Here is a 27,065-nt window from a genome sequence, read left to right as displayed (position 1 = left end):
TGGCGTATGGTTTGCGAATTGTAAATGGAGCCAGTTTCCTAACTCAGAAAGAATGGAGTACTTTTCAATTTGGCGTCGAAGCCACTTGAAGATCTGTCTTGGCGTGGATTAATAAAACGGTTATTTCATCTGCAACACGTTTGTTGCCCATGTGGAAAAAGGGACTTCCCTTCTCATGAGGCTTGAAAGAAACCACCCCGAACATACGGAAGATTGCTGAAGTTTACCCCCTCTTATTTTGAAAACGAGCGCGGTGACCCCCATTTTTATTTCATCTGAACTTCACTTGTATCGATCTTTGTTTATGCAAAGTTTCAAAACTTTTCTATAAGTCCCGAACTACCTTAAAATATATGCATTAATATATATATAGTAATTAGACTATTATATATTATCTACGTGCATATAATGAGACGAGATTATACAAACATTGACATGTGTCAAGAACTACAAAAGTAGTTCAAATTTTCTACCGCCATAGCGAACAAAACAAAACGAGGTCTGAATTTCCCTTATTCATAATAACGTCACATCAAAACAATCTATTGTTTAAACGCAAAGAATCATGGTTGCGGGAGGGGGACAAAACAGCAACAACAAAAAAAATTGATATAAAACTCGTTTTATAGACCAAAGAAAAGCGGTGACAGCCATCAAGTGCAATAAATATTGCTTATTAAACATTAGTGCATCTCATATTTTAGTACCAGGCCATTTGAGTTTAAACTTTTCTTAACAGAGCGAGTTTTAAACGAATTTCTATCGTTCGAGACGATTCTGTCCCCCTCATAAACAAGCCCTGACGTCATCATGAATAAAAGCAATTAAAAACATTAAACGGAATATTTATTGGACGCTAAAAAAATTGACAGTGAAATGAAGAACTTTCCTAATTAAGCATTGTAATAAAGCATTTGTAGCATAGATTTCGTAATTCCAAAAAAATATCCATCCCACTCCCGCCCCCCACGGATGGATTTTTCTTCACACAGCCCTTTGGAAACAACTTTTATAGATTAGAGAGTTACTCTAAACCTCACCCTGAATGGATAATTTGGGAGGGGAAGCTCTTGATCTTTTGAGTTCCTGTTTGTAATTTTCATAATAAAAAAAAATCCAGCGACCCTCTAATACACGAACTACTTTTCATGTCACACTTAAAGGCATAAATACGGGATTCGCGAAAGGAGAAGCCTTACGCCTCTTAAGATCAAATTCGTCACGCCCAACTTTTAACAAAAACGTACAGAGTTTCAAATACGCTTAAAGAATAAAGAAAACCGCGAATAAGGTTTTGAGAAACATATCTTTGGAGCTATTTTATGCGGGAGAGAAAATATACCTGAAAACGAAAAATATAGCGCGCACAAATGAAAATGTTACATTTGGTAACGCAATCTCATCCAGCTGTGCTAAACCTCAAGAAGACCAAGAACATACAGATGGAGAAATGACACCTTAAAAGTAATCTTTATTATCACATCGGCCTAGCGCAAAAATTTTGACATACAAATAATCAGTCGAAAAGCCGCTCAAAATAATTTGTATGATTCAATGAACACTCCATAAATCAGTAGCAGTTACCAGTATATCAACTTCCCACCCCTCCCTGCGTACTAGTACTTCTTTCTCCACTAGTAGCAACAGTCTGCCCTTTGGGTATACAGTATGTAATTGTGAAATTTATCTATCTTCCTTTTGTCATTCATCTTATCAGACAAGATCACGAAATTTCCGTTCCTCAGCCCTTAACTTAGCAGCACATAGAATTCACGAGCGCTCTTACAATTTTAAGGTTTATACCTTTACTACATAAAATCACTGTTGGTACAATCGCACAAAGCAATCTTTTCTCTTTTCAGAGACACAGTTTTCTCTTTTCAGATACAATGAACACACACTTGAGTGTGATGTCACGCATTCCAATTCGTACATTGATGATCAAAACAACACAACTTCAACACTGGGTAATTTTTCAAATAACATTTTCGCCTTTAATAGCTTAAGGGCACACATTTTCTTTCATATGGCCTCTGCATTGATTCATTAAATTCACACAAGTGCAAATTACAGAATTAACTTTTTCGAAAATAACATATTTCTAATTTACAAAGGAATCATTTCCCTTTCGCAAATTACCGATCCGATTAAATTAATCTCACAAATAACACGTTTTCATTTTGTTCTGTTTCGCAAATATTACAGTAAGCCCTCTCAGAGACAATGAAAAAACGACTTCGACATTTCGCAAAGACTTGAGAGAAAACTTTCCAATTTCTGAAACAGTCAGAGTTCGATAAGTGTTTGCTAACTGCAGGCCAAATCAAAATATTATGCACTAATAGGAAAAACCAAATTGTACAAATAAAGTTTTAAGTGTGCGGGCTATGTGGAAATGGGCAACGGTAACTTTTCTGTCTACACATGTTATAGCACCTTTTGTTGTGATTGTATGCCATCAAACAAAACAGTGACAGTCACATATTAATAAATGGTGAGAATTTATCATTTCTTGAATTTGGCATTTTTTTTCCCCATATGTACTCTAGAGACCTAGCTCTTTCCGTATATGATTTCGATGGACTTCGAGTAATTCACGCTTAACTGCCGCCGAAATGATCAGCAAGAAGAGAATAAATTGGGGCTGCAGTGGACGCACTCAACCTTACAATGAAAGTATACGTTTCCTAATCGTCCAGTCTTTTGCTCTCCATTCCGTCTGGTGCTTGATATTATGACGAGGTCTTCTGGTGGGTTGGGAATAAAAAAGTCTTCACCACGCCTTAGTTTCAAGACACCCTTACACCCGTAACACCTTCTCACCAGAGGGCTGCATCTTTTAAGAAGGCTCAACTGGAAACTACCTTCTTGAACTGCCGGCGTTGATGTGTTGGGGCTATTATTCTGCAGATAGAACAAAATTAATGGCATTTTAGTTAACAGCCAAGATTAGTCGGTGGCTGCGTGGGAATTATGCAACGAGCCGACGGTCTCGCCAGATGCTAAATCCTTAATCCTGCAGGCCATTTCTACAAATAAAAGGTTCTGTGATTAGGAGGACTGTTTTTTTTAGACTTGCCGCGCATTATCACTACAAGCTTTATTTGATAGAGTTTTTATTTCGTTCAACCCAATTAGCTCACCAGTTAGTGAAATAGAACGACTTGCACAGAGCTAACATATAGCGGGACTTTACCATGATCATAGTCGATATAAAAAATCAAACGGTTGGCAGCATAACCACACAAAAAAATTTGAAACCTTTCACCGATCTAAAACCCGAGATAACAGAATCACGCATTACACCCTGTATTATGTGAATGATCCTTACAATATATACATACCTGAGGCTCTTCTATGTCTTTTTGTGTTGTTGTCTTCTCTGCTTCCTTCTCTGTGCCTCTGTTTCCTGAGGATCTTACTAAAGTCGACGCCGGATTCGATGATGATTGGTCAGTTGGAGAGGTGTTAGTGTAACTCTCCACAACTTCCTCTCTTTTTTTATTTGTAGCACCTTTCCTTCTTTGTGTTGCCTTGGTCTTTTTTGACCCACGTCCAGGAGGGAGGTCCATGTGAATCAAGGCATCCACGTTAGGAGGCCTTTGGTTCCTTGTCTTGTAACAATGAACGAACTCAGTCAATGAACGACCCATTTCAGCCACAGCTAAGGTATGAGCACAAATGTCATACGCTTTAAAATCGATACAAGTGCCGCTGCACACATAATATGTTCCACGTCGCGCGGTACGTTTCTTGCAAATTGCATACGATGGAGCATCAATTGCCTCGTTTGCCACATAACGTGGCAAATTGTCCCCTCTTCCAGGATCGGGATGGATATTTTCTTCTTTGCGCGCCAAAATCAACGATGCACGATGGTACATACGTGCTAGAATACTGAAGGGAACCCGGATAATGCCAAAATCTTCTAGAGGCAAACTCAATGGTGACATTGTGTCCGCTTCATTTGTGTTTTCCAGGTCGATAGGAATTATGTCAACTGTCTTTACCGGGAGATTGTGAAATTTTTTGAGCGCCGCTTCTTGTTGCGCTCTCGTCTTCCTGTAAAAGACAGACTCCTTCATTCCCTCTTCCTCGTAATTTTTGTCCATTTTTAGCTCTCCGAGCCAATAAATGCTAAATCCTCTTCTGTTCTCTGTCTTTTCACCACCGTCTGCAGCAACCTGGCAAATTCGGAAATAGAAAGCTTCCTTTTCCTTGTAAGTTGTTTCTCTCTTTGTAGAACCGAGTTCATATATTCATTTCCGTTCTGATCGTATACACCTGGTGGCCAGCCTAGACCAGCCATGGATCTCAATTCAGCTGTCATCGTTTGCCTTATAATTTCCGCTTTGTACTTACAAAAGTAAGTAACAAAGCGCTCTGAGAGTGGGTGTAAGGAAAGCCACTCCTCCTTCATTTTTTTCCAGATTGGTCACGAACTGGGCGTGGCTTTCCGAGTCTATAAGACCAGGAACCCTCTTACAACCAATATCTCCTCCGAAGATGTCACTTAGAATGACTTCTGGTGGTTTGCCCCGTATTCCAAGTTCGTTCATTTTTGACACTATGTTTTCTTTTATATGCAGGTCACAGAGTAAATGCTGGGCATAAGGGAGAGGTCTACCGAAACCCTCACCCAATGCCTTTTCTCCGTCAGTACCATATACTAGAACATTTTGGGTTTTTGCATTTAGCTTTATCATGGTAGACGAGAGCTCGTAATATCTGGATGGTTCTTTTTTGTGGTGAACTAAGGTTGGTCCAATCCGGACTGGATTCTTGTCTTCTTTGGTTCAGAGAAGGAGATGCCTGTATGTAGTAAGAGTCACATAATAGTCTCCAAAAATTGAAAATGGGATCGACTCCTAAAATACTGAACTGGCTAGGATTTGTGCAAAATCTTTCCACGTCCTTAAGTTGCTGGTCAGTGGTTAGGACAACACAAGGATCTGACGAGGTCTCTACTTTACGGACGAAGGCGTTCTCTTTGTCTCTGTTTCCTTGCTTCGCATGTCTATCAGCTCGAGTGTAGAATCCCCAGGTTGCTCTTCCACGGTTTTTTTAATGTTCTTTATCTGTTGTACATTTCTGGCATGGCTAGCTGCGTTTATAAAGTTTGAAATTGTTCCCTTTTCTTCGATACCCTTGAAAAACACCGTCTTGGGAGGGTCAGATTTCGCGGGCTCTTTTAACCGCTCCATGGTAGTATGCAAAGTGCGGTAATACTCTTTGGAAAGACTTTTAGAATTTCCATGTGGTTTAACTTTAACTTCGTGTTCATTATCATCAAAAACATATTGCAGAAGAGCAAAACCGTGAATCGTTCCGTTGGAATCTGAAAAAGGAGAAGATGAAAATTAATAAAGGTTTTGATATTTGAATGCACTTGGTAACCAGATGTTGTGCACTGGTGTGATATGCTGTATTGATTAAAACCCCCTTTTGCTGGTCAGATTTGTTACATTATGACTAATAAGGACGTAAATTTTTTTTACGGTGAGGTTTTGAAGATGGACGTTTTTCACTCGAATATAGAAAAATTTTGTTTTGTTTTGTTTTAGTCGATAATTTTGTTTCCTATTTTTGGCCACACACCACTTTTCGGAGCACGCGATAGTTTACTTATTTCACTTGAGCAGTTTGACCTTTGGTTTGAATTGACTTTCTCTTTCTTCGGAAGCTTTTTTCATGATCCATGTTACAAATGTCTTACTAACCTCAACTGTTTATTCATTGTAGCAGGAACCTCTCAAACTGAGGCCTTGTCGTAATGACCTCGCTATCGCTAGGTTAATACCGCTAGGCCTCCACTCAAAGTTTGAGATTTTTCTATAAGGACCTCACTGTTATTTATTTGTTAAAATAGTCTTACCTGTCAGATAAATGAAAATCCTTTGAAAATCGGGGGAGGATTCATTCCTGTAGAAGCTTCTCGTACATTTATAGACCTGTGCCTCATGATCATCATATTCTGATTGGGAAGCCTTACGAACAGGATTCCTCTTGTTGGAAGCACGGTAGTATCATACTATATACTATATAGTATATGATACCATAATACATCGCTGTTTCGTTCCAGTTGGATTCCATGCACCAAGGTCGTCGCCAGAACATTTTTAAAGTGCTTTATGTGTGGGGCAGATATTTCCACCACAAAGACAGAATTTTCGGAGACAGCGGAAGGAACAGCACGTGCAATAAGTTCTCGAGGCGGATGGAAGAGGATATCTACCACTTTCCTGGAAGCCAAACCCGTAAGCAATCCCTGTCGGTAGATGGGAAACATTGGGTCGTCGTTCAAGTAATCAGTTCCTTGTTCGTCTTCACTGCTACCGCTGGAGTCGTTCAACTGGTGTGTCAGCACTTTCTTATTTACCTTTTCAGCCACATTTCTATGGAAGACAGTAAAAGAATTTCATAGGTTTCTCAAACGCCACAGCGGGAGAGCAAAATTCTCAAACGTTTCGTGCAAGGTGTGGTGATCGCTCACCGACATCGTTTTGAAATAATCAGACAATTAAAATATACCCCTCAGAGTTAATTGTTCGTAAACGCGTTCAATGACTTCACTGTTACTACGGAAATTTTATGATATATATATTTGAGTGACTCACTTTTCTGATGCAAAGACTGGTTTGAAAAGGCACTCATCGCTGTCGCTCGTCTCAATATCCACACACACCCTTGATAAGAAAAAAAAATCAGACTGATTTATTATTAGGTATGATTGTTTGAATTGTATGAAATAATTTAAATACTCCAGTGGAAAGTCGAGAGCAGTATTCTTGATTGTAACTTTTGTTAATTGTTAATTCAGGTCGCATTGGCCACCGGAAAACTTGCTCGAGCAAACGACCGTCGAGTTTCGATTAATACAAGCACAAAAAAGCCCATTCTCTTGATAATAAAATATATTGTACGGAAACGTAAAGGAGGGCACCAATAATATTGGCAACCAGTGTTACCTTTTGACTGGCGAATCAATGAGCGTCAAGTTTACTTTCTCAACCACAGCGGTTTTCTCATGAGGTATTTTGCCTGTAGTCTTGTCACAGTTGTCATCATGCTAGAAGAGAATATGACGTCAAATTCAGGAAACAAGCACTAGCAGAGGACCCAACCAATTTTCTTTTTTGCAAGAGGCCTACTTCTCTATACGGGAATCAACCTAAAGGGAGAACTGAGGACTCCTCTTCACAGTGCATGTTGCGTTTTATAAATCAAATCATTTTATATTGCACTCCCGGGATTTTCTACCAATCAAATATTTTTCCAAGTTAATTTAACTTCAAAACCCTCTGATTCCAGATACTAAAAAGTGTATTTTTAACAGATGAACTGAAGCGTGTGACTAATATAGCAGTACAGGCTTAAATGGGGTAACATTGGCCCATTGTAAGCCGTCGAATGCCAAAAGATTCAAACTTCAATTTTCAGGATTCAAAGTTCCAAATTACCTGACAAAAATTTGATTTTTGTCGCCCGTGAAAATAGATCCTTCTCACGTGCTCTTATTTTCACGATCGTGATCGGAGCGCGAGATCTGGCCATCTACGCAAGCATTGGTTTTCGCGTTAACAGTCCACTTAAACAATTCAAGTTCTGTCAAGTAAAATTTTGACAACGATAAGAACATTTTACCATTAAAACAATTCCCAAGAACAGGAGACTCAGCGGTTACTTCTGCATCACAACGAATAACGTCGCAAATTGCTCATAACATTTCTTATATGGTTTGTGCCATTTCACTGAAAGGTTCGTACCAACTTGCACAGGTTATTTTAAACGCAGCCCGAAAATACTTACCCGAACACGCTTGTTCTCCTTTTTGTACTTGCAGCAGAATCTCGAAGTGGGTTCTTCATCGCCTGAACTATCCACCTACACAAGCAGACTACTTGTCATTTTTCAATTAACAGACTGAAAAAGCCATCCTTAGCCCAACAGATTGCCCTTCCCTGGATTTGCCCTTAAATAACATGTCATTCTCCATGTCAACATCCTAAGAAATATATAGAGAACAGTATGCATGTATAATATGCATACTAACGTTAAGGCGTAAATTTTTCTAACTAAATAGGAAATTTAGACGAATGGCACCTTAAACTGAGGGGGATTTGCAAATAACCTTTTAGAGTTTGACTGTTAAAGAGATACGTTGGACATAATAAAGACACTTCACCTCCATTAAGCGCCTTCATAATTTTCTTGTATGATCCCATTTCTTCTGGGCCAACAAGAACGACATTCAGACCCTCCCTGCTTGCTCTAGCTGTCCGTCTACTGCGGTGAATGTAAAGCTGTCAACGAACACAGAGAAAGAATTTAGGAACGCAGAATCACATAAGATGGTTGCGCTAAAGTTAATACTTACATTGTGGTTACATTACACAACAGTTCATTATTAAATGAGATACAACTGAGGACGATAAACAATAACAAACTACTCCTCTCATATAAACTGCATTTGAACAGAGTCAATTTTTTTCCTAAATCAAAACTCATTAACTTAAATGAATTATGTTTTGATTTCGGTAGGTGAACCTCACACATTAACTCAAATCGGAAACAAAACAAAGATTTACAAAATGAAGTTTTAGAAATAACTAAATATATGCAATTAAATAAATTTAGAGGTAAATAAAGAATTCAGGCGTCAACGGCGTTCGAACTTTGCTATCCACATTCTGGTTGAGCTTCTCTTACAGTTGAGACTTGTAGCCCACACCTTGGTCAACGCATGGTTGGTTGAAGCAGTGTGACTTCCGAAGCCTTTTGTCAAGGTAGAGTTTCGCGGAGAATGAAAGCACTGCCGCCAAAAAGCAATCGCTCCCGTTCCCGCCTGCCGCAAAGGCTAACCAACTGCACAAGCTAACCAACCGTACATACATACTTACACGTACTTACATCAAGGTCCTTCGGAACTTGATAGTGAATCACATGCTCAACAGCTGGTATGTCCAAACCTCTCGCGGCCACATCTGTAGCGAGAAGTAAGCCACTCGCACTTTGCTTAAATTTAACAGGCAAGAAAAGAATCAGCCAAAATTTCATTGGCTGGTGTGAGTCCTATCTAGCTTTAAATATTCTCTGAGGGAGGAGAGGGGCGGGTTTTAATCAGTCAAGGCGATCCAGTTATAGTCTATCAAAAAAGGAAATTCCATTGGTCGGTTAGTTCGTAAACTATACTCACTGTTTTGATGAAAAAAAAATTTGTGATAAGATTAGGATGATTCTGATCCAAGGCCACATAGCACGCGTGTCGCCCAGTGTTTTGCGCAAAGCAAGTTGCGCAGTAAAGAACGTGAAAGACGCAACAGGAAAATAGCACGTTGTCTACAAAATTGGGTTCCTAATAGTTGCTTTGTTTTGTTGAGTTTTTTGTTTGGTTTTTTTTTTGTTCTGGTTTTTGTTTGTTTCATTGTTTTTTGTATTTTTGTTTTTTCCATCCCACTCAGTTTTCACCCGGCCTGTCTAAATTCTTTAATCTTTGCCTTTGTTGCATGCTGGCGTGCAGAACCCAGGGGTTAAAGTCCAGGAGCCTACACAAAGAGCCCAGTCTCCTCACGCAGTCTACAGTTTTGGAGAAAACCAAAGTACGGCCTGGGTACCGGGAAAGGAAATAGTGGAGATATAGGTCCTAGAAAGAAAATTCAAATAAATCTGAATGAGGTGATTTTTAAAACAACTGTATGTTTCGTAGTTCTCCTTCGATTTCACTTGGTACACCTCTGTGGCTCCGTGGATCATGTTCCTAGACGGTGCGGTGTACATGTAGATGCATTTGGCTCAAACCAACAATAAAAAGTAGTAAAAATTGTATCCTGAATCTCGAAGTTTTTCTCTTCCTTGTCAGCTCAACAATTACAAACCTTCTCTTCAATTACACATGAGATCTTTGCTTCTGTCAGGGTTTCTACGGTTCCTCTCTTGTTGGTGACATCGATAATTTTACAACTGTTCTTCTGCAGCCCAACTTTGTCCATCAGTGACACTAAAAATGTAAAATGCAAAGAGTATTGCTGTTAACGGAAGAACACAAGCCGATCAACTTAATCATGTTTAACTAAGATGTTAGGTAACAAAAACAAAAGCAAAACAACACAATACAAGCTTTGACACACTTCATAAAGCAGCAAATTTTCGGGTTTTAAATGATGGATTATTTAAATCATTTCATTCCTTCAGTTATAGCTGATAAATTACGTTGATACTATCTTTAGCTTCTATTACTCTGAGTCAAATATGCCGTGATTTACCAAAGCCTTCTTCACTTGTGATCTTCTTTTCTTTTCCTTTCCTCTTAAAAGACTTTGGAAGAGTTAAAGTTGCAGAGAAAATAAACTTCTGTAGATGTCTTTGCTTTGCAGTTCCCTCATCTTGATCATAATCACTGCGAAAAGGAAACATTTAAAGTTAAAATTTCAGTTTACAAGTTGACAGTCATGAAAACCATTAATTTCAGAAAGAGAAGCCTGAGAGAAATCCAAGCTCCGATGGAAATTGAAGTCCATTGCCTCTTTCTATGAATGAGCTCCAATATTGAAGATAATTCTTGAAAGTGGCCTTGCTCCACCATTCTGTTTGCCTCGTCAACCACAAGATATCTCAAGTGCTCCAAACGGCAGACATGCTCTTCACCCTGAAATTAAACGCCGCGAGCAGATATCTCTAGAATCATCTATTTAATAGAAAGAGGCTACACTCCAATTTCACCGTTGGGTATATGAAAAAGAAAAAAAACGCCTGGCATTGATGTTTACAGAGCAGTAGAAAATGCTTACAGGAAAAACTTACACGACATTGGAAATCCAAATTCATGCTGAAAACTACACAGGACAACCGATCTCATGAGAAACATACCTACATGTATAAGTGTGTGTCGACTGTTTCAAATCTCTAAAAGAAAATGAATCAGTACAACTTATGATATATGAGGTACTTACCTCGGAAATCAAATCCCACAGTCTTCCCGGGGTGGCTACTATTACCTCAGGACACTTGTTTAAAAGCCTCTGTTGTTCTTGAGGTACCATTCCTCCAACCACAGCAACAATCTTGAAAAAAAGGAATTGTTTACTGATTCAAATAATTTTGAGGTACTTTGTTTGGTGGGTATTTCTCCAATAAAAGATAAAGTTGAAACAGGACTAGAAGGGGTGACAAGGGAGGGGAGGGTAGGGGGTAAATGGTACATCATAGGGGCTAGGATTGTAATTCTCTGAACAAAAGGGTTTTTATATACTTTGCTGGTGAAGGGGTGAAGATAAAATAAATATTTCTGTCCAGAATATGGTACCAAAAAACAATAGAGTTTATGTTTGAGGGAATAACTATGTTTTCAGCACTAACTCATCATTATTTAAATTGCTTAAGCCTATTGTGGCTACAAATTCATGTTTCCCCAAAAAAATTAAAAAATGCTTTCCAAACAAGAGATAGGTTTGCATTCTGCTCCACTGAAAAGAGGAAAATTGAAGGCTCAGGAGACAAAATTGACTTGGGCCAATAAAAATAAAGTAATAATTGAGTTTCTAACAATGGGAAAACAGAATCTAACTGTGGAGATGACTTTCAAATTGTCAATTTAAGAACATGATGTTACCTCTAAAGATGTGTGTTTTGTAGCCTGTTTAAGATGATTTTTTATTTGTATAGCTAATTCTTTGGTTAGTGTCATTATCAATGCCAGGAGTGGTTTCTTGAGCTTGGATGTTCCATTACCAGTTTCTGTGGCTTGTAGCATTATTTTTGGTAGTATTTTTTGTAGCTTCACCTGCTTCTTGACTGGACTTGTGGCCAAGGATGTGGGTGAGAATTAGAATCCCAAAGGCTTTTGTTGTACCTGAACCCTAATAAATACATAAAATTTTTTAATTAATATCCTTAAATAATAACCTCCTCAAAAACCAGCCATTCCTGGAAGCTAAACTTCTCCCAAGTGATTTCATCATAACTTCAACAGACAATTTCAAGGCATTATCCAATGAATGATATGAAAACTACGAAACTTACAACCTGAAGGGACTTATCTTGACAATCTTATTGTAATGCACATTTTTGTATAAATAATGTTCCATCAACCAACTATAGGAAGATATAGAATGCCAACATAAAGAAGGAAGAGCTGTTACATTAGTTCTTAAGAGAGCAAAATTTAACCATCAGTCAGTCAGTCAGTCAGTCAGAGCCCTCTCTCAAGAGGTACATCATACACATACTTTCAGCTCAACAGCTCTCCTCAAGAGTGCTTTTACAAAAGTCATATTTATAATTATTCAACAATCACTTAATACTTAGACATTAATTCAGGTCAAAGACCAGCTCTAAAGTAACAGAAACTGTTTGCTATAATGTGTGGGGAAGTCTTCTTACACATAAATGAGCTAAATGAGCTTAAGGTGTACATCATAGTAGACACATGTACATGTTGAAAATTATTTTTTCCTCCCTCTCTCCCTCTCCAAAAAAAAAAAAAAAAAATTCCTCAAAATAGTTGTGAAACCAAGTACACAAACAATACACATAAAAAAGGAGACCTCCACCAATCTAACTGCTCTGATTCAACTCACTGTTTCTGCTGCACCAATGATGTCCCTGTGGTGGAATATTGCAGGTGGAAGGGAGAGAGTCTGTATAGGGGTTGGTGTAGTAAAACATTCTTCACTGAGTCCTCTCTGAACTTCTTTGGGAACACCAAGGACTTCTCAAGCACTCATATCTACCATGGGCTCTAAAGTTTAGTTCAGTCAAAGAAATGGTTTAGCTATAAAATATGATTGCATCTTAAACTCATAGTGTTAGTGGGAAATATCATTTTATTACAGTTGAACGGAAAGGGTTATTTGTACCTGTATAGATATGAAATATGTTTATAAAGGTTTTATAATCTAAATTAATAAATACTTTATTAATAAATAACAATACAGTAATAACAAACTTATCAGTAAAATTACATTATTTATTACACCCATTTTGAAATCATTGGTGGTCCCTGTAATCTGATTGGCTCTAATTGATGCGATTTATTCACAAATCGCATCATTTTTTGCCTTAAATCGCATCTTTATTCCAGCAAATGAGGTGGCTACACTAAAAACAAAAGAACCAATCAGATTTCAAGGCTTGTTTAAAGTAACCGATCAAATTGCGGGAAAATGAAACACAAAGAGAATCACATGGCAAATTTTGCAACTTTTGTTTCCAAAACTCTTACTTTTCCCCCCCAAAAATGGATGAATTTAATTTCAGACCGGCTCAGTACTGCATCAATAAAATATTTGAACTTACAAAGTCCTGCATTTGGGTGATTTCAAAATGGATGTAATAAAGTGGTAATTGAACCTCGTGTCATGCAATTTTGGTCTGAAATCATACTTGTGATTTCAAATCGAACTCACACTGTGCACTTGTTTGATTTTGAAATCACGCATATGATTTCAGCCCAAATTGCACTCCACTTAGTTCAATTACCATTATTTATAGAAAATCATATCTTTGCCAACATAATATTATCTACACAAAATGTGTTTGATTCTCTTCTTAATAATAAAATTCAAGGACAATCATTGGAGTAAAATTGTACTTTGTTTTGTGCATTTCCCATCCATAATTCCTAAAATTAAATCTTACCTGGAGGATCTTCCACCAGTCTATTGTCAGTGGCCATTTCTACTCTGTTTTGCTCTTCTGACTGGGCTTTACTTTGGGCCTTGTTTTTCTTTTTCCTCTTCTTTTTTCCCTTTGTCTTTTTGTCATTCTTTGTGCTTTTTCAAGTTGTGTGGATGGTGTGGTAACTGTGTGTTCCAGCTTATCCTGAAGATTTAAATCAAAAGACAATACTATGTTGCCTTTTTTTTCCCTGTGAGCCAAACTTCTAGAGAAAACCAAAAAGAAGCTTCTATTCTTAGATATACATAATTGTGCATGTATGGGTAAAGACTGAAAAAATGCATGAGCCCTTAGGACAATGCAGTCTGCTGTCTTCAAAAAATTTAGGACAAACTGCTCTCAAAATGATTTCGATCAATTGCTGTATTTCCATGTAGGTCTTGTGGTGTGTGTGTGTTGTTGTTGTTGTTGTTGTTGTTTTCTTTTTGCTTGTTTGTTTCTTTTCTCATTTAAGGTATGACTGGCAGTTATCTTAGTTTTGATTCTTATGTCCAATACACCCAATCTGACTCAGGAGACAAGTCATTACATTTGAGTCAGGTTGAGGATTATTATTAAGTGTCTTGAAAATCGACTTGTAGTAAGACATTTCTATCTTAAGAGGCACGGTTTATTCAGATTTCCAGTATCACAAGATGACTTAACAACTAATTAACTTCTGGTGGGTAGATTTGTGAACGACTCAACCCAATTTGGATGTATTGGACAACCCTCAACATTTAAAGATTGAAAATTAGTTAAGATAAAAAATAAATAAACAAAAAATTTAAAAAGATAATTTTTCTCAATTTTTCGTAAAATACAAGGGTAATTTCCCCACGTGCTTGAAGTGAATCAAACATTTGTATCTTCTAAATTTAACCATGCGGTATGTTTTAAAGGACTTTGAGCAATTCACCTTCTGCAGCGGCCGTTCTTTTATTTCCTTCTTCTGAGCTGGTCCACCTGCACCAATTCCTGCTAGCTCTTCTGGATGAAAATCTTCTATGACTTCAAGGGACACAAATCCATCCGTTTCGCCCGCAAAGAACGAAGGATCGTCCAATTCTATTAGTTCCCATTTTCGCTTGTTCCCTTTCGAATTCTTCTCTGCTATTATGGAGCAATGAGCAAAGAGATTCAATTGAGAAACTGAATGTAAACGTTCTTTTAAATAACAAACAACCGTTTTGGTTTATCCATAGAGAATTAATAAAAAAAATCTCTCTCATGTCGTCCGCCATCATGGATTACCCGCCAGAGAAGGACTGGATAAGAAATTGTATTGCGCGCATATTCAAACGGGAGTCATTCGCTGATTTATCTCTAAATGGCTTTTCTCCCTTCGCCGAGTTAGCTGAAACCTTTGTGAAACGTGAATGAAAAGACTAACATGGCGAAAGAACACCGTACATTGAAAGAGGAGTGCATTTATATTGAGCGCTTAAACGAAAACTCGTTTCTCATCAAGAAAGGCTTTGTCCCAAACATGAAGGTGAGTGTACGCGCGCCAAACATCAGATCGGAAGCTCAACTCTAGCTGAGTAGCGTGCGCGTCAAAATACACGTCTAACGATGTAATACGTGAGAACGTTGATAATAGGCTATGGTAATCGAAAAAAAACCCCTTACACCTGCCATATCCGTCAAAGTAATTTCCTTCTTTGAAATAAGTTTTGTCACAAGGAAAATTGTTTCTGGGACAACTAAAGTTTGTTCTCCCCCCCCCCCCCCTCCACCTTTTCTGCCCACGTTATGATCAAATCCCCGCCCCCTGCCCCCCTCCACGTCTCTCATGTCAGAAATGTTTTCTTTTTTTTCTGTTTCAATCAGTCAATTCACGAACTACAGTCAAACCTGTCTTAGGTGGCACCGTATTGAGCACTCACACTGTATTAGACACCATATTCCCGTGGGTGACAGCTTAATACAGGGTTGACTGAACTGGACAAATAAATTTTGTCCTCACTTCCTCCATCAAACCCAGATTATATCCATTATTGTCCCCATCCCCCCTAATCTCTCTCCTTTCCCCCTAGTTGCAGACTGTGGTGTTTTGCTGGAAATTGTTGATGCAAGAATGTCCTCATAAGTACTGGATTAGGATGTTCTGATTAATTAGTACCATGGACAAATTTTTACATACTGTTTCAGATTCAAGACTTGAGGTGTACATTGCAACTATTCAACTCTAAAGTTCAAACTTTTCTTTCCTTTTTTTCTTTAAAGGTTGAAGGTATGTTAGATATATAAACAAGCTGCTCGAAAAACTAATGTTTGATGAGCTGAAGCACTGGGCTGGAACTCAAGGTACAGTACTCTAAACATTTGAAATATAATACTGTTGTATTTGCTGAATTTGTCTTATTCCTTTATACAATTAAATTAAATTGCTCTCCATGTATTGGTGGTTTCCTTCCTGGTGTAAAGCAGATTGCAAATGTTGCAGCTTTGCCTGGAATTGTTGGTGTAAAAATGATCATAACTTTTTCTTGTTGAAATTACAACTCAGTTTAATTGAAACTTGTTCAATCCTGGGCCCAGTTGTTTGAAGGCTGATAAGTGCTAACCCAGGGTTAAATTTTTAATTAGGGTATGTTTAATCCTTGGCTTAGAAACCTTTTTAAAATAATTTACTATAGTTTTTTTTAGGGCATCCAATCATCAAATTGCAGACTAAAGGAATTGTACATGTAGACTGAATTTCATTTGAAAGCTTTCAGATATGAAATCAGATTTCATGCTGACCATTAGTTATCTAAATCCAGCTTTTAACAAACTGACCCTGTTCTTTTGGGAAGCAGAGAAAATATAAAGTGGAGATGACAGAAGAGTTTTTTGTTATACAGTTTGTGTTTCTAGAGTATTTTTACCAAAGATTTCACTTAAAGTGGTGCCAAATAGAGCATCCAGTTATCCCATTATTTTAGAATGTGTGTTTGCTGAACTTTCTCCGTGATAAAATTTTGTTTCCTTCTTAATACATTTAGGAAATTCTGAAATTGTATACATAGAATACTAATATCCTAATATCCTTCTCAGGGAAAATGCACATATTTTTTCCACACTAATGAAGTCTTGAAAAAGTACTTTCAGAAACAATATCATTCATCTCTAGATGAATTTGTCATCTCTGAAAGAATTTGTCATCTCATCAATCAGACTTTATGAATGACAATATACTCCCAGCCAGAGCAAGTTTTAATCACTTCTCTTTTGTTGAAAAGTCCTTAATTTTGATAACACACCAAAACAATATTACCAAACAACAATAACAAAAGAGGCTATGTATCTCCTTTTCTATTCTGAAATGTTGATTTGTATTTTTTCGCTTGGCCCTTAGAGATCAGTTGGACTACCAGATGTTCATTCTGGCTATGGATTTGCTATTGGTAAGTTACAATTTACACATTTGTGATAAATAAGGCAACATTTTATCCTGAATATGTTTGTGGATTGTAGTTGTTTGAAGTAGGATGTCATGTTAAAAAAATTATTCTTATTAAGTTATTTGTCAACAATGTAGTTTCCTTGTCATAACTCAAAGTAAGTGCACTATGATGAAGCTTATAGTTTCTTTTCAAACTGGTAATGTGCTTAAAATGACTTTGGTTGGACATGGTGATGAATTCACTTTCTGAATGCAGTATAATCGTTTGTCTCGCCATTAATTTACTTTGGATGTGGATCATGACTTTTTGACTGCATATTGTGTCTTCTTTGTGTTATAAGGTCTTTAGATAAGCATGACCTTATGAAACTCTCTGTTTGGCTGTGATTAGCTGGAATCCCACACAGGCTTTGATTGGCACACTCTGACCAAATGTTCCTTTGGAGTCCACTGTTGCAAAGTTATTATGTTTTTGTGTTTCTTGTGGTCAGCATCCATGTTTCTGGAATGTCTACCTCAATGTCCAATTTATGTTGTAACAGGCAAGGTCTTGTGTGGATAGCCTCTTTTATCCTGGGTGTATAATAATAGCATCACAATCAATGTACTCTACTTCAGTCCAGAGCAGGTGGTTTCCAGGTGTCTTCTGAAACTGCAGAGGCCTTTGTCTTAGCATTTCGTTTCTCTATATGCTATATAACTCGTTTAACCTTACTTGCATAGGTTTTCCTGTTCCACTGATGTAAACTTTGCCTCACTCTCAGGGAATCTTTTCAACCAGGGGCTCTTGTTTTAAAGATGCTGTGCCATGGATGGGGAGTGTCCTGTTACTATTTGTAACATCAGTGAAGTGAATGGAATGCTTCAGTTCTTCAAATGCTGTAGCAAGCAAGATTGTGAATGTGTTATATACAGAGCGTTCCCAGATCCTTCGCTGGTAGAATGAAAAGGTTATTGATTGCTCCTATATCTCTCTATGCGGAGATTAGCAATAACAGCAGAGACCATACTCCCCATGGCTGAGCCTTCTGTCTTTCAGAAACTGGTCCAAGATAATGGGAGTATGTAGACCTCAATATGAGGTTTGAAGGGTCTGCGATCTGACAAATGATTATACTTCGTATTAAGCGCTAGTGTCATTATCAAATGATCATTTAATCACGGCGTCTAATGTGTTCAGTTTAAATGATATTGGAATACCTCCGATTTTCCAAGGACATGTTATTTATTTACCTCTTAGTTCAACCAAAAGTGGATATTTCTGGAGGAAGCAATGTCATCATGGAAGGAAACAGTATGAACTTAATGCATAAAGTTGTGGTGGGTCAGCCTGAACCACAGATCACATGGCTCAAGAATAATGCATTGTAAGGACAGAGTTTGTCTCTCTTCTTTTCTGAGATAACAAAGGAGGACGAAGGGCGGTACACTTGTAAGGCAGAGAATGCAGCAGGCTTTTCCACCAAAGACATTGACGTTTCTGTAAAGGGTGTGTTTATAAAGCTCACAACTGTATTATAAATCAATCGTGCATTTGATATGTCTACCGAGTGCGAATAAATAGTCAGTGGGCCTGACCTATGTCACAGGGAAGAATATCTCTTTCCTCGTCTGGTAAGGCCATCCTCAACTCATGGTATGCCTCGTCTGAAATCAAACCTTTATCTTTCGCATTAATTACATGCTGCGTCGTCCGACAAATGGAGTTTTCTTTCTCGTCACCAGAATCGTGTCCAAGTGGAATTACAACTTCACGTCCTTGTAGAGTGAACTTAATCTGAAGAAGAAGACGGGGGTTTCCCTTTAACATTTGTTTTCATATGAACATAGCTAGATAGATAGATTGATCGCCACATAGATGTATGATTTTTTTTCGCGACTTTGCTGTTGGTCAATGTCTCAGTTCTATTTTTTACGAAAAAGTAAAATTGTTACGTACCTCGATGGCCTCAAACTCCTCCAGTCCTTCCACCGATTGAGCCACTCGTTTCCTGACTCGTCTTTTCTTATTATTTCTGGCTGCCAGTGTTAATTGCCAGAAGTCCTTTTTGGTGTTGTAGAAAACATTTCCAGTCTCTGTAATTCTTTGCTTTAGCAGCATTCCTTCAGCATTTGCTTGTGGAAGCTGAGCTACGACTTCATTCAGTTGAGTTGCAAAGGAGTTGTGCTGAATTCTCAAATCGTGGTTCTCTTCCCATAAACCTCTGTAAGAGATGGCTGTGTCTGTGCCAGTGCGCAACTCTGTGCCCGGTTGTGTTGAAAATGAGTTAGAAAACTCCCATCGCTGACGGACTTAACCTTAAATTTCGTCGTTACTTAGCGAGTATCAGTCCTCATTACACCCGGAAGTTTTTTCTACTTAGCATCATTTTGTGTCTAGTGTTCATTCATGGATAGCTTAAACAAAGCCATTGCTTTTAATAGAATGCCCTTTTGTTGTCTTCATCAAATGAAACAGAAAAAAAATAAGAAACAAAAACCCACCCACACATAAGATCGCCCTGAAGTCTGAAAAATACTTGAAGAGCGAGTTTATTTTTAGAACCAAACATCATAATCTTGAAAACGTATCAAAGCAATTGGAGAGGCGAGCGCGAACTGAGATCGCTTGGAACTTATCAATGGATCATTTTCATCAGGGAGGTGAGAAAATAACCAACTATTGTTTTAATCGTTTCTCATGAAGCGGCCGCGTGTATTATGAGAATTGATTGATATCAAGAGGATTGCTGCTTTTTTGCGCTAAGTGCTCATGCCATTAAATAACTAATTCGCCCGCGGTTTAAATACTTTGTAAGCATTTGCGTTGTCATTAGATGGTTTCTTATTGAGTTTCCTTTCAAAATTCTCTATTGTCGAAACCAATGTGTCGACATCGATGGGAATAAATGCGAGTAATGTGCATTCATATGTTCCGACCTGCATTCGAGAATAAGCCGTAACGTATTAAAGATCGTCGGTGGAAAATGTCGTTTGAGATCAGGAGAGTGAAAAGACAATAGACTTCTTATCTTGTCTTACAAATCTTACCGTCTGGATAAACAGATGCTATGTTCACGGTACATAAAACGTTTAGTGGCGTTCAGTCATTCATCTCTCAAAGAATTCAAATTCATCTCGGTTTTTGTTTTTTGTTTGTTCTTTTTCTCAGAGGATGAAAAACTTCGTCAATATCAGTGCGCAACAAACGCAAACCAAGACCCTGTTCTAAAGCCGCGGCTACACGAGCGATTTTTTGCTTGCGATGGTGATGCGACTTTTTCTTAAAATTGTCGCGTCGCTGGCGCGCGGTGGTGGCTAAACGGGTGACAAAGTCAGTGATCTTGTCACGAAAAGTTCAACTCATTGAATTTCTCGCGATTTTTTTCAGCGGTGTATTAGCAGTCGCCATCGCAGCACTTGCGCGAGGGTGGCTACACGGGTAATTTGCACCGCGCGCTCGCATCACCATCATAAGTAAAAAATCGCTCGTGTAGCCGCGGCTTAACATTGTGAGATCTGGGACCGGGCTGCCTGTCAATTTCACGGAATGAGTTTAATTCAAACAAGTTTCACTCGTGACCATTCACACTGATTCAAATTTCATTTGGTTTCATCACTCTTTGTCAGTCTCTCATGATCAGTTGCGACATTCTGTGTCTTGACCGACCCTCCCTGAGTAGCAAGTGACCTTAAACAAAAAGTAACTCTTCCTCCCCAGGAGGAGATTTGACATAAACGCGCTTTCGCCGGATATCCAAATTTCGCGCTCGTGCAGTAATCGGCTATGTTTGAATTTCGCTATTGTGATGGCAGCGAGTTTGAATTTCCCTCGTCAATTAATAAGCCATTGTTTGGCTCCAAAAGTATTGTTTCAAGATATCCTTTTATGGCCATATTTGAGACACTAAACAAAGGGCATTGTCTTTGAATTTGATCAGCTTTTCTTGATACGCTGCAGATTAATGAACTTATTCTTTGACGATTCTAGGCTGAACTATCGCAGACCAATTTTCTGTCGCTTTCGCCTTCTCGCCGGCTTGTGGATATCGAAACCATTGTGGTCACTTAAAGAGACCTATGAAAAATAGTGAGCTTATATATACTATAGTTGCTTTCCTATGCAAAACGCGTCTTAAGGTTCTGCTATTGCTTTTACTTTGCAGTTGTTTGAAAATAGGAAATAACCAGGTACAGAAAATAAAGGAGTCATAAGGTTGAAGTACTAGTTTAATTAATGATAAAAAAAAAAAATAAAATAAATAAATGCTCAAGGAGGAGAGGGAAGGGGCTGTTAACCTCTCCACCCCTCCCAAGGAGCTATTTCATGCTCCTATAGAAATAATACACCGATGTCAATTCCACTTGCGTACAACAAAACCAACATGTCAGCGTTGCTTCTCAGGTGACATAATAATTTCAGCTCTAATTTTATTGTTAAATTTGTCTATTAAAAAGACTTTTCAGTAGTTAATGAATTATTTGATGAGCTATTTGGTCAAGGGCGAACTCAAGTACAGTGGGGCGCTAATGAGCTATTTAGTGGGTCGTGTCATCTGCATACAGCTGTAATGTAGAAGACAAAGATCATTAGCAAAGACGTTGAAAAGCATCGCTTTATAACCTTCCTTGTTGGACTCAAAAGCGCATGGGCAAATAATGCTACACCATCCTGTTGCACCATAGTTAGTAGCTACTAACTATGGTTGCCCTTAACAATCTGGGTTAAAACAGTTTTGAGGCTGTGTTGTAGACTACATAGGCTTTCAGTAGAGTTAACGACAGATAATAAAAAATGGGGTCAAAATCATTAGATGAGTCAATCGGTACTTCATAATTTGTTTTGAAAAGAACGGCGCCATTCATTAGTTAACTTAGAATTAACTTACAGATAACTAACAGCTAACTAACAGTTAACTAACAGTTCACGTGTATTTCAATTAACAATACTCCAGAGAGCTTAAAAGACTCGTACAACATTATAATCTGATAGCTGATAATTGCAAACAATCTAATTGTGACCGCATTAATTAACTCTTTCGTTGCAGCCGGTGATGCCCTCATCAACTCTCCATAGTGTTTACCATACTTTCCTCATAATGTTTGTTCGGGGAATTTGGTATTAAATCTTAGTTGCAATTTTTTTCCATTTCCGCTACTTTTCGGCTTGATAATAAGTTAACACCGCAAGCTGGCAATAATTGCCCATTGATTACTTCTGTGAGCGGGTGGATCAGTCGAATTTTTGGTTTGCTCGTAGCCTGTAAGACGATGTTTTCCGCCTGAATGCCACTACCCGTTCGATTGGCTGAGTGCAACAATACCTAGCAACCAAGCCCAACTGCTGTCAGTTGTCATTGCAATTTACAGCGAATCGTGAGTTTCGTCTTGCAGTGCGTTTGTCATTTGATGATCAATTCTCACACCCTGATAGCAAAGTTGGAACCATGGAAACTTTTTCTGTCGCTTTTGTTGCTCTAGTGACTTTGTGCAGTGCATCATCTGGTGAGTTTATCTTCCTGAATTTTCCTATTTTAAAAAAGAATTTCCGTTGACATCTTCTAGCTCCTTATATCCGGCTCAAATGCATAAATGTTGAGTCATTGCGGAACTATTACACCAAGATCAGCTAAGATCACGGCTTTTTGGGAGCGCACAGATTCAAACGGATTTGATAGATGAAAGTAAAAGCGAAAAAACGAGATGTGCCTTCAGAATGTACGAAGTTGATATAAAATGGAGACGTCAATTTGTTTTCAATTTACTTAACCACGTTGGGACCCGAGCATAAAATTCGCCGCCTCCTTACTTGGAATTCCGTGAGTGACTTGCCCTTTAAAACTTTCTTGGAAAAAGTTCTCTTCCGCGTTTCAAATTAAGGTCCGATCAAGTTGAAACTGCAAACCCACCCGGAATTTAAAATCAGTAAAAGACGAATAGAAAGATCACATAGAAGCAGATTGAAAGTTATCAAAGTTCACGCGATGAAAGTGTTATAATTTTGTTGTTCGTTGATGTGTTTCTTGCATTTATTTATTTATTCATTCAATCGTCTTTTGAGCTACCGAGTCCGCGCAGCATGTTATCAACTGTTCAAGTTAAGTATAACATAACAAGTTTCGTAATTCAAAACGTATATGAAGGTGTTCTGTGCACCCCAAAAAAGCAGATGCCAACTCAATGCTTGATATCATTTGCCATGTTTAATGTGAAATGAGCTGTATTCCACAAATACCTCTTTTAAGCGAATGCAGACCTCAAACTGGAGTCCTTTTGAGAGTGAAAGGGGTTTGTAAGAGATTATTCTGTTGTTTTACCAGTATTAATCCTGTTCAATTCGACTCTCCAATGTTCAACAACATCAGAGTGCCAGATTTCTCTCAAGTATTCTTGTATACGATATTAGTTGAACAGAAAGGCGTACAGTACGTTTATGGGCTAGTTAGTGGTGTTTAAACACAAAATAGCTTGTTATCAATGACTCCTGCAAGACAGCTTAAGCACTTAATGAAACAAAACCTGCTGTTTTACGCTGCACCAGTCAATTAGTAGTGTTGTGTTATACCTCCCAGCTGTAAAATGGAACAAAATGGCTCGGTGATCAAAGGTTCCTGCCAGTAAGTAAGTTGAATTGTATTAGAAAAGAGAGACTTAGAGTTATTTAGCACTTAACAAATTGGCTTATTCATGCATTGAATTATGTTTGAAAAGGGAGCTTAAGGACTTAATTCCTGCAACTCAACACAAATATGTTTTGAACTGTATTAGATAAGAGAGCTTTTAGAGTTATTAGGCACTTACTAAATGACCCTAAGGGAAACGAAGCTTACTTTCTGCCGTCGGGCCACTCAATAAGTGTTTTGTTAAACCTTCAAAACTTAAAAAAGGGAACAAAATGGCCTGGCGATCAAATGCTCTCGCATGTGAACTCAAGGATGTATTGAATTTTATTTTAAAAGAGAGCTTTTAGGGTTATCAAGCACTTTTAAAAATAACAGACCAGAGTGTTTGCGAATCCTCTCAACTGACTCAAAAAAAAAAATCTTTGGCGAAGAAAAGCTCCTGCAAGCCAACTCGAAGATGTCTTAAGTTTTATTTGAAAAGAGAGCTCTTAAGGCTTTTAAGGCTTTTAAGGCTGTTAATGACAGGCCCTGTGGATAACAAAAGTCAAAGATACCTCTTTACAAAAAAACATGACAAATTATATACGAATTACGTCTTAATTGCAAAATTAATATTATTTGTTTATGAAGGCGGGCCGGCGAACAAATGCGCCACGGTTTCGAGGTGCAGGACCTGATCAGGTGCAAGTCGAAGGTTCAAGTTATTTTTGGTACAAGTAATTAATGAGTTTTGACCCACGGCACGTGACAAATCCTCGTGCAATTAGAAAACGTACTATGTGATTTGGCAAGTACCATTAACTGACTTGTTGACCCTGAATTTTAATTCGAATTTTACTCGGTGATATAATTATGCAAGAGAAGTGACAAATTTTTGAAAACTTGTCTTCGCAATTAAGTAGACATGAATATCTACAATGGAGCGATGGCTCCTTATCTCTTTACAGATCACATGTCCTCAATCGATTTGCAAACAAAAACTATTGCATGTTGCCCGTAAACTGTTTACCAGTAAAAAAAATCCAGCGAGATGAAAAATAAACTAAAGTCTTTGAAGTTCTGGAAGCAATGTACACGAATCCAAATTAAAGCTTCTATTTTCTCTCGTAGATCCGGAATCGAGGGTGCTTTTATGCAAGAGTAAAACACAAAACTGGAAAATCTTATTATTAAGACAAACATTCCATTGTTGTTACTAGAGGAACAAAATTCCTTTTATTAAACAGTTATTCGCCGAAGGTGAAGTGAACATTATTCGCAAATATTCACTGAGTCTGAGGCGAGTAGTTGTTTTGGTATAATTGCTTAGGTGCTTTCCAATTCTGTTGTAAATATGCGTTTTGAGTTTCAATTGTTTCGATTACTCAATAAACATTAGATTAAACAGAGATAAAAAGTTTCAATTGATTTGATGATTTTTGTGAAATAAGAGAGACTTAGAATCTGACCTTCTTACGCTACTTGACAGCATTCGCAATAAAGTGCGACGTATGCAGCAACTTACCACCCGAAACTGGATTTACAGGTAAATCCTGCATTGAACCAGAAGTCTTGGAGTGTCCTGTAGGTTATGATAGATGCATGACCATCGACATTAAAGCAATGTTCCCTGACATTGGTCCGTTTGATATGAAATTGAAAAACTGTTCCATCAGCGCCTTAATGTGTGCACCGGACGGGCCAGCAAACAGTAAGTAAAATATTTGAGTAACAGTTTCGTTTCCGGGAATGTTTTGGATTTGCTTCATCTCGCTCTATGCTTGGTCCAAAAACAAAATTACGCCATCCTCTCATCCAATCAGATTCAAAAGCAAAAACAAACGTGACTGGCGTTTTTCCTTCCTTTAGACAGCTTGCTCTCAGCTTGCTCTCATTTTGATTAGCTGCCATGATTAATTTGGTTTTGGTCTACGAAAATCAATCGAAATTCGCTCTAAAATGATCCTTCTGATGATGATTATAAGCCTGGGAAATGCTCGCAATCAAATCACATAAACAAAAAAACAAGACATGAAAAACAACAAGAGTAAAGATGACTTCAACGTGTTTTGAACCTGATATTTTACAATGCCCATAAAGACTGGTTGGCTTGAATCTCAAGGTATTTTAAGAGGCTGATAGTTAGTCTTAGTCCCCCAAGATTGACTGGCATCTAAGTTCTCCTAACAGTATTACTGCTGAGTCAAACATTTAGGTTAAGAGAGTACAGAAAATGATCGCCAATTAAAGAAGCTCAAGATTGTCATGCAGATTCTCCTAACACGGGGAAAGCATATGAGTATACGCCTGGTGATTTCAGGGTGTAAAGAGGTAATGCAGTGTTTCTGAAAATTGAGAACAAACTTTAACTATCGAGTCTTGGTGTCCCTTGTTGGAAAGGGTCACTCATTCCGAAAAATTGAGGAGAAAAGTATCGAGCATAGGGTGTCCTGTTAGAAAGGAGCTTTTCTCTAGTTCTTATATTTAATTTTTCATCACATTTTCTTCTTTTATAGTCTGTAATCGTAGTACAATTAACATGACGTCTTGTTCAATGGATTGCTGTGAGGGAGACTTTTGCAACAGAGGTGAATCTGGTGGATCTGGGGCTGAAGCCGCTGATCTGTCAGTCTGGCTCCTAGGCTTCGCTGCCATTTTGATGGCTCTGTACCAGAAGTTCCTCAACTGATTTGAAAACCTCAGTGTTGTCAATGAAGTCCACTGGAGGTGTTATTTTTAGCTGCAGCCCTGTTCAAGAAGTGAGCAACATCAAAACCCCATGATGTCAGAAGAGGAGGGAAGGAGGAATGTGAGGGAACAGGAAGGGGAGGGAAGTGGGAAAAATAGTATTTCCCTTTTTTTGAGGTTTAGTATTTTGATAAAAAAAACCTGAGGTACCGGTAATTGTGTTTCAATCTCGGTATCAGCCAAAAGGAATAAATTTGTTAATTTTGATTTTTGAATTTAGAGTTTGGACTTGACATTACGTTGTGTGGAGCCCATTCTTTGGTGTTCACTATTTTTCACCTTTTTAAACAGACTTAGATTCTTTTCCCACCCATCGTCACTTTCTTGCTTATAACAGTTGTTTGCGTGATATTGACTCTGAATATCCAATGGCCAGAAGCAAATGAATATCTTAACAAACTTTTCCTTCTTTCTTATTAGTTTTCTCTATGAAAGAGCTGTCTATCGAGCACCTCAAGAAGCTCAAGTGCAAGGGTCATAAACTACTTGCATTTGCTGATGCAAGATAATTAATGGGCTTGAAGCACACCCTGATGGAAGTTTGCCCCTGCATTTCACAGAGACGTTGTGTCTTTTTGTCGTGCGTTCATACTTCGATCTGTGACTTCGTCCCACCCAGTTGAAAAAAGGTGATTTGTTGATTTGGACTTGTGGAAGCGAACCACTTACTCAGACAGCAGTAGAATCAAAAA

General features: G+C 38.1%; 2 protein-coding genes and 1 long non-coding RNA gene across 5 annotated transcripts; 1 reads left to right on the top strand and 2 right to left on the bottom strand.

Moving 5' to 3' along the window:
- Positions 1-1,968: 1,968 nt before the first annotated feature.
- On the bottom strand, positions 1,969-8,318 carry LOC149045217 (uncharacterized). 3 transcript variants are annotated; one of them, XM_089208100.1, is made up of 6 exons: positions 8,186-8,318; positions 7,810-7,884; positions 6,969-7,069; positions 6,618-6,686; positions 5,876-6,395; positions 4,432-5,338 (listed from the first exon to the last, which is right to left on the bottom strand). In XM_089208100.1, the coding sequence occupies exons 1-5, from the start codon at positions 8,189-8,191 to the stop codon at positions 6,032-6,034; spliced, it is 615 nt and encodes a 204-aa protein (XP_089064226.1). In that variant the 5' UTR covers positions 8,192-8,318; the 3' UTR covers positions 4,432-5,338; positions 5,876-6,031. The 3 variants fall into 3 exon arrangements, with proteins under 3 accessions (XP_089064224.1, XP_089064225.1, XP_089064226.1); XM_089208098.1 differs by lacking the exons at positions 6,618-6,686; positions 6,969-7,069; positions 7,810-7,884; positions 8,186-8,318 and adding an exon at positions 1,969-2,904 and having other exon boundaries at positions 3,345-5,338; positions 5,876-6,025; XM_089208099.1 differs by lacking the exons at positions 6,618-6,686; positions 6,969-7,069; positions 7,810-7,884; positions 8,186-8,318 and adding an exon at positions 2,890-3,029 and having other exon boundaries at positions 3,345-5,338; positions 5,876-6,027.
- A 5,442-nt stretch (positions 8,319-13,760) lies between these two features.
- Positions 13,761-14,921, bottom strand: LOC149045216 (uncharacterized). Its single transcript, XR_016187210.1, has 2 exons — positions 14,573-14,921; positions 13,761-13,818 (listed from the first exon to the last, which is right to left on the bottom strand). It is a non-coding gene; the product is annotated as an uncharacterized LOC149045216 (long non-coding RNA).
- Positions 14,922-17,056: 2,135 nt separating this feature from the next.
- Positions 17,057-27,047, top strand: LOC149045215 (uncharacterized). Its single transcript, XM_089208176.1, has 3 exons — positions 17,057-22,528; positions 25,115-25,336; positions 26,142-27,047. The coding sequence occupies exons 1-3, from the start codon at positions 22,471-22,473 to the stop codon at positions 26,312-26,314; spliced, it is 453 nt and encodes a 150-aa protein (XP_089064302.1). The 5' UTR covers positions 17,057-22,470; the 3' UTR covers positions 26,315-27,047.
- The last annotated feature ends 18 nt before the right edge of the window (positions 27,048-27,065 follow it).

The sequence above is a fragment of the Pocillopora damicornis genome, chromosome 5, assembly GCF_964200805.1.
Source record: "Pocillopora damicornis chromosome 5, jaPocDami1.2, whole genome shotgun sequence".
Lineage (NCBI taxonomy): Eukaryota > Metazoa > Cnidaria > Anthozoa > Scleractinia > Pocilloporidae > Pocillopora > Pocillopora damicornis.
The sequence above is the reverse complement of the archived record's forward strand: the minus strand, read 5'-3'. Positions and strand labels throughout refer to the sequence as shown.